At 39.7% G+C, this 10,914-nt stretch overlaps 2 protein-coding genes across 2 annotated transcripts; one reads left to right on the top strand and one right to left on the bottom strand.

Annotated features, from left to right (window-relative positions):
• Nucleotides 1–294: 294 nt before the first annotated feature.
• On the top strand, nucleotides 295–1,233 carry LOC138382517 (olfactory receptor 2L3). The gene has a single exon (XM_069466986.1). The coding sequence runs from the start codon at nucleotides 295–297 to the stop codon at nucleotides 1,231–1,233; it is 939 nt and encodes a 312-aa protein (XP_069323087.1).
• Nucleotides 1,234–6,232: 4,999 nt separating this feature from the next.
• Nucleotides 6,233–7,171, bottom strand: LOC138382516 (olfactory receptor 2L13-like). The gene has a single exon (XM_069466985.1). It carries the CDS (start codon nucleotides 7,169–7,171, stop codon nucleotides 6,233–6,235), a length of 939 nt encoding a protein of 312 aa, XP_069323086.1.
• Nucleotides 7,172–10,914: the final 3,743 nt, after the last annotated feature.

Genomic DNA, 10,914 nt, shown 5'->3' with positions numbered 1-10,914 from the left:
CATAACTTTTATAACAGTTTATTGATTTAGTTATTCTATTTTATTATTAGTTATTGTTAATCTCTTATAATGCCAAATTTATAGATTCAATTTTATCATGTATGTATGTATAGGAATATGTATGTATAGAATACATAGGTGTAGGAAAAAACAGTGTATGTGGAGTTCAGTCCTACTTCCAGTTTCAGGCATACACTCGGATTCATGAGACATTTTCCCTGTGAATAAAGGGGAATACTGGACTTAACCTGCTTACTCTTCTCTCTCCCTTAGGAAATATCATATGAATACCCCATGGAGTATTATAATCAGACATCAACTGATTTCATCTTATTGGGGCTGTTCCCGCCATCAAGAATTGGCCTTTTCCTCTTCATTCTCATAGTTCTCATTTTCCTAATGGCTCTAATTGGCAACCAATCCATGATCCTCCTCATCCTCCTGGATGCCCACCTCCACACACCCATGTATTTCTTACTTAGTCAGCTTTCCCTCATTGACATCAACTACATCTCCACCATTGTCCCCAAGATGGCTTCTGGGTTTCTGTTTGGAAACAAGTCCATCTCCTTCATCGGATGTGGGGTTCAGAGTTTCTTCTTTCTGACATTAGGAGGTGCGGAAGCACTGCTCCTGACATCTATGGCCTACGATCGTTATGTGGCTATTTGCTTTCCTCTGCACTATCCTGTCCGTATGAGCAAAAGAGTGTGTGTGCTGATGATAACAGGATCTTGGATAATAGGCTCGATCAACTCCTGTGCCCACACTACATATGCACTCCACCTCCCTTATTGCCAATCGAGGGCCATTAATCATTTCTTCTGTGATGTCCCAGCCATGTTGACTCTGGCCTGCATGGACACCTGGGTTTATGAGTGCACAGTGTTTGTGAGCACCACCCTCTTTCTTGTCTTTCCTTTTATTGTTATTGCCTGTTCCTATGGTCGGATTCTCCTTGCTGTCTACCACATGCACTCAGCAGAAGGCAGGAAGAAGGCCTATTCAACCTGTAGCACCCACCTCACCGTGGTGACTTTCTACTATGCTCCTTTTGCTTACACCTACCTACGCCCAAGATCCCTCCGATCGCCAACAGAGGACAAGGCTCTGGCTGTTTTCTACACCATCCTCACCCCGATGCTCAACCCTATCATCTACAGCCTAAGAAACAGGGAGGTGATGGGGGCCCTGAGACGAGTGAGTCAGAGAATCTGCTCTGTGAAAATGTAGATAAACTTTGTGCCTCTGTCCCCAGGACTCAGCTGCATCTCTGTAAAAGTATATAGTAATTCCAAATATCATTTTATGAATTTAGCGGGAACAAAAAATAATCTAGAGAGGAAGAAAATCTCTCATATCTGGGCAAAATTGTCTTACAGATATGTGTACAATTCTAAAAACTGTTTTTTCTTTATGGAGTTTCTTCCCTCAATTTTGAAAGCATTTAGGTTTTGCTATTATGCTGTCAATGAGAATTGTTTTTCTTGTCATGTAGAAATGAAAATGAAAATTGCCTAACTGAATGTGGCATTCAGTATACCAATTTTATTATTTTAAATTTATTTTTTGATTACTTTCAATTTATTATTTGTTTTTGTCTAAAACAGAAAAATAAATATTTTCTGAGTGGGTAAGCCTAGTTGAATGATGCCATAATATTTCTTGTTTTTCTCATACATGTTCATAGGTAGGCTCATTGTAAACCATTCATTTGCCTGTACCAGTTATTCTTTCTTTCAATTTAGGGAACTTATTATTACAGGGATTTAGCAAAGAGTTCATCAGGGTTTCTGCAGTCCTTTTACTACTCTGGGTGGCATAGGACAAATTTATGCTTCTTGTAAGGGAACAAATCCTACAGAAGTGATTTAACATCAGGGATATCTCAGATCAACAATAAGGACCAGGAGGTGCCAACAGAGATCAAGAATGTGAAGCTCTGACTTGAGGGGTGGGGAGGGCAAGGGAAATATATGTAGCCAAAAGTTTTGTACCCCCACAATATGCTGAAATAAGAATAAAAAAAAGAATGATTAGAATGATTAGAGGTTAATTATAAGATAAGTGGGTCAAGTTTTTATCTAATCAGTGGGAGCTAGGAATGTCAAGGAAATTCCTATCCTTCCTCACACTCAGCACTCACTCTGCTCATATGCTAAATAGCCACTGTACCTCCTATATTAAGTAATATCTGACAATTGGGGTTTTATTGTCCACTCACTACATCTCATACTTCCACTGAAAGGAATTGGGAAAATATCTATGGGCACATTTTATTCATTGATATTATTGCTTGGTCATTTCCCTAAACACATTTTACCATTACATCCAATAATAGTGCCTTAGCTCAGGTGAACTTCTTGTGCGAAATGCTATCATTGCCCAGCACTATCGTGCATAGAAATACTCTTTACTCTCTGAGGCATGGCAGGAAGGAGACGGGTTAAGGAATCTCCATAATTTGCAGTGCAAAATAAAACATGGAACCCATTGTTCAGAGAGCAAGGAAAAATGCCATTGAAGGTATGAAAACATAAAGACTTTTTAAAATTAATGTACTAGATGTAAAATGTAATGTAATTACAAACATTTTGGTGTCATAATTTTATAGATAACAAGTAGAAATATTTTATCATATGATATATTTATTGATCATAAGATTTTTCTGAATCACATTTCTCTACATATTTTTATTAGAACATAAAAATACGTTCCCTTAGAAATGTGATTTTCAATCAATATAATTCAAAGTGCTGCTAGTCTTCATGGTACATGCTAGGTCACAATTCCTAATGATTATAAATTTTAAAAATAATCTTTTTGTTTATGTTACTGGGAAAATGAGGTGTGTTTATGTTACTGAGACGATGAGCTGTGTTTATAAGCCATAAAAACTTTATGATAAATTTCTGAGAAATTATTTCAAAATAAAAATTGTTATACATCTGTAGCTGATGACTCTCAAGGAGCATGTTTTTTCTAAAAAGGTCCAGTATTGGCCGGGAGCAGTGGCTCACACCTGTAATCTTAGCACTCTGGGAGGCCAAGGTGGAAGGATCACTTGAGGTCAGGTGTTCGAGACCAGCCTGAGCAAGAGCAAGTCCCCATCTCTACTAAAAATAGAAAAATTAGCTGCGAGTGGTGCTGTGAGCCTGCAGTCCCAGCTATTCGGGAGACTGAGGCATGGGTATCTCTTGAAGGTTGCTGTGAGCAAGACTTATGCCATGGCATTCTCACCTGGACAACAGAGTGAGACTCTGTCTCAAAAATAATAAATAAATAAATAGGTCCAATTATTCATAAAAATAAATTTCATATAAATATTAATTTAGGTTTAAATATGGATTTAATCACCAGCATTTCAATGATTCTTCTTACATTTCCGATAACTTGTGGTAGTCCTATCAAAAAAATGGGAAATGGTTTAATGTTTCCATGCCTGTTTATCACACTATCTTCAATTACAAGGTCAATTAATTTAGAATTTTTCTTTATGGTTAACAATTGATTCATTTGAATCTTCATAAAGAAGGTAATTTTTCATTAAATAATTTTTAACTTTAATTTTTTAATTATTTAAAGGATATTTAAGTTTTATCCCTATGTCTTAGCCTGCAGGTATTTGCTTTGCAATGTTGTAGCAGTGTTTATAGCCATAGATTCTGAACTTGCTGGTGAATCCAAAGAAGTCCCTATTGGGCTCTATGGCAATGACCATGTATACACTTTTATTTTGTAATAATTTTATGACAAAGTTTATTGGTAACACCCTGGTATTTCTCTCTCTCTCTCTCTTTTTTTTTTTTTTTTCTTTTGAGGCAGAGTCTTGCTTTGTTGCCAGGGCTAGAGTGAGTGCCGTGGCATCAGCCTAGCTCACAGCAACCTCAAACTCCTGGGCTTAAGCGATCCTACTGCCTCAGCCTCCCAAGTAGCTGGGACTACAGGCATGTGCCACCATGCCCGGCTAATTTTTTCTATATATATTTTAGTTGGCCAGATAATTTCTTTCTATTTTTAGTAGAGAAGGGGTCTCGCTCATGCTCAGGCTGGTCTTGAACTCCTGACCTCGAGCAATCCACCCACCTCGGCCTCCCAGGGTGCTAGGATTACAGGCATGAGCCACCGCGCCCGGCCTCCTGGTATTTCTTGTCCTGGTATTCAGCCAGATAGTTCATAATATTTTGTGAACACCACAAGGATGGGTTCTGGGACAGAAGGGAAAATCTTCCTCCCACTGCCAGTCAGTGCTGCTCCCAGGAAGGTCACCTCCTCTCCTCCCAGTTGTGTCCACTTGTACCCCTTCTGCTACCTGTGCTGTTGCTGCCGCCGTCACCACCACTAGGCTAGTCCCACCCCAGCCACTGCCTTGGGGTCCTGTGGTACCATAAACTATTCCAAAATTTCTGTGTGTGTGTGTGTGCGCGCGCGCACATATGAGAAGGCCAAGCAAATTGCTGTGTGTGTGCTGCCTAAGCCCAAATGTGCAGGTGCTGCTGCTGGACCAAAACTGCATTCTAATGCTGCTGCCACCAGCAAAATTCCTGTGCTTACATGCATACACAAGATAAAATTATTAAAAATTTCAATATGATAACAGCAGTGCATTGAACCAAGCATGGGGCCCTTTTTGGTGTGGAACCTTGTGTACCTGCACAGTTCATATGCTGAGAAGACCAGCCCTAGGAAGGTTGGAATGAGTGATTAGGAAGGAAATGGCATTGTGAAAACCAGGATAATGATGGGAATGTACAATGATCTGAATTTTTGTGTCCCCAAAATTCCTATGTTCAAATCCTGACCCCCAACGTGATAGTATCAGGAGCTGGGGCCTTTGGGGAGATTATTAGGCTATGAGAGTAGAGCTCCCATTAATAGGATTAATGCTTTTGTAAAATGGGCCCAGGAAGCTTGTTTACCTTCCACCATGTGAAGACATAGTGGGAAGGCACCACCTGTGAACCAGAAAGCAGGCCTCCATCAGACACTAATCTGCAGGCACCTTGATCTTGGACTTCAGAACTGTGAGAAAAAAAATTCTGTTGTTTATAAGCTATTTAGTTTGTTTTGTTATATCAGATTGAATGGACTAGTATGAAATGTCTGCTGTTTTTGTCAGATGTTTTCATTTAAAAGAATCTGAGGGAGAATTGTATCAAGCGGTGGTGCTCAGTTCAGATGCTTTACCCATTTCAGGTAGTAAAACCATGGTGAGAATCAGGGGAGCTAGCTCTAGTGTTTCCTCTGACATGCCATGGCCTTGGGGAAATCATGTCATCTCTCTGAATTTAGTTTGCCACAAAGCAAGCTGGAAGCCTTGTGCCCTGTATCAGTGGATGGTATTGTTGATGTCCACTCTACTGACATTCCTGCAAAGGCAAGGATAATCCCACATTTTTGTGCCAACAATGCTGGAAGTGGGGGTAAGGAGATCTCCAATGAATACTGAAATGACTTTCTGAAATCTTTTACCCCATGGGTCCACTGGCTCAGGAAACAATAAACTAATCCCCACTGACATTGTGTCTGCACCCACAGGCCACTACTTTCCCCTTAAACTTTTAACATTAGGTAGAGCAATATAAAAAGAAATAAAATTATTCCAACCTCCCCTCATTTGCTATATTGTTTATCAGAATGTACTGTAGGTAATTTTTAAAGTGGAACAACAAGGCACCTCACTAAGAGAATTACCCAACTCATCTCCACTTAACAAGATCTATGGCTCCCTGTGCACTGTGTGTCCAGTTAGCCATATTTTTCTATCCAATTGTTATTCTATAATTATTATTTTGTGCGTCCCACTCATTCATTACTTGTTTCATGTCCTCAGACTAGAAGATGCAATGTGCTCTAAGTATAAAATAAACACAAGACTTTGAAGACTTATAATCAAAACAAAGTAACAGACTGCATAAGTAATTTTAATTACATGTAGAAAGTATATTTTGATATGAGTATAAATATTACACGAATAGTAATATATATATATACACACACACAATATAGATTGCATATATCTTTAAGAATATGCCACATAATTAATATCAATATTGTTAAGTTAATATTGATAATAATGTTCTGAATTAAATATATAATTTAAGTTAGTTTAACTCATTAAATGTATCTACTGGAAAATTTTAAATTATATCTCTATCAGACAACACTGTTCTAGCATGTTCTAATTAACATGTAAAAGCAAAGTATAGAAGGGAAGTATGGACAGCCATGATCATTCTTTCAGGGAAGAGAATATCCCAAACACTGTTTTCATGGCCCCCAGGACTTCCTTATTCCTCAGGCTGTAGATGATAGGATTTAGCATGGGAGTGAGGATGGTGTAGAAGACTGCCAGGATCTTATCTTCTGCTGGTGAGCGGAGATTCTTGGGCCGAAGGTAGTTGTAGAAAAAAGGTACACAGTAAAAGATCACTACAGTTAAATGTGTTGAACAGGTGATGAAGGCCTTTTTTCTTCCCTCTTTTGAGCGCATATGGTAGACAGTAAATAGGACCCTGCCATAGGAAGCAGAGATACCCAGGAAGGGAAGAAGGAGAAAGAGGGTTGTGCTCATAAAAACCATGTACTCATAGCCCCAAGTGTCCATACAGGCAAGAGACAACATGGCTGGGATATCACAGAAGAAATGATCGATGGCCCTACACCTGCAGTAAGGAATACGGAGGGTGTAGACTGTGTGTGCCAAGGAGTTGATGGAACCCACTGTCCAAGATCCTATGATCATCTTCATACACATCTTGTTACTCATACGGATGGGATAATGGAGGGGGTGGCAGATGGCCACATAACGGTCGTAGGCCATGGAGGCCAGCAGTAAGCCTTCAGAACCAATCGTGGTCACAAAGAGGAAGCTTTGCACACCACATCCCAGGAAGGAGATGCCTTTCTGGCCTGAGAGGAAGTTGGAAGCCATCTTGGGGACTATGCTGGAGATGCACATCAGATCCATGAGGGAGAGCTGGCTGAGCAGAAAATACATTGGTGTGTGGAGACGGGGATCCACACGTATGAGGTGAATCATGGCCAAGTTACTCACTGAGGCGAGGAAGAATACGATGATAACAAGGCACAAGAGAAGAAGGCCAGTTTGGTTTTGGGGAAACAATCCCAACAAAATGAAATCATTTGAAGTGTGATTCCATTTTTCCATGAAAACTTACTGCTTGATCTTCCTTGAAAGAAAAATGAATAACAACAACAAAAAATGAAATGAAGCAGAACAGGAGAATAAAAAGGAACTGGTATATTATAGAATGAACTGTTTTTCTCCAACACTACAGCTTTTGTTGAGTGGACTTCAATATCTGAATTGAATGTTCTTTTTCTGATTGTGTCTGGTAACCATGTCAGAAAGTTATAGGTATAAGTGTGGTCTCTCAATATAAAGTCTAGCACAATAGGCAGCAAAGATAAATAAGCTAACTAAAAAATTCCTTCCTGTGTTCTGATCAGACACATCACTCATGAGTTATCAACAAGGCACAGGTACTGAGGAAGGCAGGAATTTCAGAGTCTCAATTTACTAGGATATATTTACAGTAGAAACTGGCATGTGTGACTCAGAAAATTTCTGTATGCTGAGATTCTAAGTCATCAATGGCCTAGCACTTTTATACATCTTCAATTTCTGGTCTTCCCTCCTCAGCTGGCTTGAGACCAGCATTCCTCTCCCTGGCAGTATCAGGGATTGATCCCTAGGGCCCAAGGGAAAGGCCTGCAGACCAGACCCTATACACCCATGTCTCTATCGCATTGCCCTGGGGCACAGAAAGGATATTTGTGAACAAGCCTACTGAGGTGTGTGTGCCTTCAGGGGCAGATCAGTGTGCTTGAGGGGCAACTCTCCTCCCATGGGAGCACCGTACACCCAGCTCAAGCTGAGATCCTGGGAAGGGAAGCTCCCAGTCCACATCACAACCAGGGAAAATCCACTGGCTTGAGGTACTGCCCACTGACAGAGGGCCAAGAGAAACTGTGGAATAGGGGATGGTAGAAAGGAATGAGGCCTCCTCCAGATGGCAGGTCGCAGACAGATTTACCGACACATGCAGACTTTTCAGGTGAGTGGGACGATTTTAGCTCCTCCCTGGCAGCTTTGCCCAGAAGCAGAGAACAGGACTTTGATCCCTGAAAATAGCATTTGTTGTCCTTGAGGGGAGGTTCACCCAATCCAGATCTGCCTAGACCCATTCTCCCACCTGCCCCCACTGAGGTGGAGAATAAAGACAAACCTGAAAGTCCCATGGCACAACCCACCACTTGAGGCACTAGGGTGCCCCTCTAGAGGAACAAGAGCTGGTTAAGGGACCCAAAAACAACACTACAGCCTGCTGCTCCCAGCAAGTGCCACCTACTGACAGGGAGGTCATTCTGCACAATCTATAAGTGCATACAGGGTTTGGTCAAATCTCACCCACAAGCACGACCTACTGGCTCAGAAACTAAACAGGGCATGCCACTATTAAAACAGAAATCTAAAGGTAAAAGGCAACAGCTGATACAGATGGGAAAGAATCAGCAAAAGAACTCCAGAAGTATGAAGAATCAAACAGAAAGCACACCCCCAAGGAGGAACACCAACTCCCTAGCAATGGACATCAACCAAATTCAGAACACTAAAATGACAGTAGAAGAGTTTCTAACATGGACTGTAGGAAAACTCAGTGATATGCAAGAAGAAATGGATAATCAACACAAAGAAACCACACACAAAAAATCAAGGACTTGGAGAAAAATTCACTAGAGAAATTGAAATATTAAAGAAAAATCAAATGGAAATCCTGGAAATGAAGAATTTATTCAAGGAATTACAAAACACAGTGGAAAGCCTCAAAACAGGGTAGAACAAACACAAGAAAGAATCTCAGGGATTGAAGATAACACCTTTCAATTAAATAAGTCAGTCACAGAGATAGAGCAGAGAAATAAGATAAAAGTACAAAGCCTGCAAGAAATATGGGATTATGTGAAGAGGCCTAACGTGAGAATGACAGGCATCCCAGAAAATGAAGAAGAAATTACACAAGGGTTGGATAAGCTATTTGAGGATATAATAGAGGAAAATTTCCCAGGCCTTGCTAAAAATCTAGATATCCAGGTACAAGAAGCTCAAAGGACTCCTAGGAAATTCATCACAAACAGGAAGACACCATGACACACAGTCATCAGACTGACCAAAATAACCACCAAAGAGGCTCTCCTACCAGCTTTAAGGTGAAAGAAGCAGGTAACCTACAAAGTAAAACCCATCAGAATAATGGCAGACTTCTCAACTGAGACCTTACAAGCAAGAAGAGACTGGGGCCCCATTCTCACTCTTCTCAAAGAGAATAATGCCCAGCCTAGAATCTGGGCTAGAATCTATCATGCAAAGTTAAGTTTTGTATATGAAGCAGGAATAAAGACCTTCTCAGACATGCAAAGACTGAGGGAATTCATCAAGATAAGACCTAACCTCCAGGAAGTACTCAAAACAGTATTACACAAGGATCAGCACAATAAACACTCATTAATATCAGTAAATAATCCAAAAGCTAAACATCAAAGTGCAGATACCATAAGGGCTGAAGAGAGAAAACAAAGTAACAAAGCTCAACTCTATAGGATGAACATAAATCTGCCCCACTTATCAATTGTCTCATGTATGTGAATGGGTTGGTCTGCCCACTAAAGAGACATAGGCTAGCTGAATACATAAATACACAAAAGCCAAATATCTGTTGTCTTCAAGAAACACATCTAACCCACGAGGATGCATTGATATTCAAGGTGAAGGGATAGAAAACAGTATTTCAAGCAAATATAAGCCAAAAGAAAGCTGGTATGGCAGTTCTGATTTCAGATAACTTAGTCTTTAAACAAGCAAAAGTAATGAAAGACAAAGAGGGTCACTGTATAGTAGTGAAGAGTACAATTCAACAAGAAGACATAACAATTCTAAATATTTATGCCCCTAACTCAGGTGCACCGAGATTCATAAAGCACATCCTAATTTATCTAAACAAAATGATAAACAGCAACACCATAATAGCCAGAGATATCAAGACTACTCTTACAGAACAGGACAGGTCCTCCAAACAGAAAATAAAAAAATAAATAATGGACTTAAACAGAACTCTAGAACAAATGGGCCTGACTGACATTTACAGAGCATTCTACTCAAAAACCACTGAATATACATTTTTCTCATCAGCTCATGGCTCATTCTGTAGGATTGACTAAACCCTAGGCCACAAAACATGTCTCAAATTTTTTTTTTAAATAGAAATTATACCATGCATCTTCTCAGACCACAGTGGAATAAAATTAGAAAGCAACTCCAACAGAAACTCTCATTTCCATAACACAAAGTCATGGAAACTAAACAACCTTCTGCTGATCAATTATTTCATTAAGGAGGAAATGAAGATGGAAATCAAAATGTTCTTTAAACTAAATGATAAAGGAGGAATAAGATATCAGAATATGTGGGACACAGCTAAAGCAGTCCAGAGAGGAAAATTTATATCCATAAATACCTACATCCAATGTACAGCAAGATCACAAATAAAGAATCTCATGAATCATCTCAAGGAATCAGAAAAGGATGAAAAAACTGACCACAAACCACAACAAATGAACAGAAATAGCAAAGATCAGAGCAGAACTGAAAGAGTTATCTACAGAGTCAATGCAATCTCTATTAAATTACCAACATCTTTTTTCACAGACATAGAAAAAATAATTTTACGCTTTTTATGGAACCAGAGAAGACCCCGTTTGGCAAAAGCAATCTTAAACAACAAAAACAAAATGGGAGGTATTAATTTACCAGACTTCAAACTATACTACAAGGCTGTGGTTCTTAAAACAGCCTGGTACTGGCACAAGTGCAGGGACACAGACCAGTGGAAC

This window comes from Eulemur rufifrons, chromosome 4, assembly GCF_041146395.1.
Source record: "Eulemur rufifrons isolate Redbay chromosome 4, OSU_ERuf_1, whole genome shotgun sequence".
Lineage (NCBI taxonomy): Eukaryota > Metazoa > Chordata > Mammalia > Primates > Lemuridae > Eulemur > Eulemur rufifrons.
Note: the sequence above shows the minus strand (reverse complement) of the source record. Positions and strands in the feature narration are given on the sequence as shown.

Excerpts from the sequence above, each read along its gene's own strand:
- LOC138382517 (XM_069466986.1), top strand. The coding sequence starts at position 295 with ATGGAGTATTATAATCAGACATCAACTGATTTCATCTTATTGGGGCTG.
- LOC138382516 (XM_069466985.1), bottom strand. The coding sequence starts at position 7,171 with ATGGAAAAATGGAATCACACTTCAAATGATTTCATTTTGTTGGGATTG.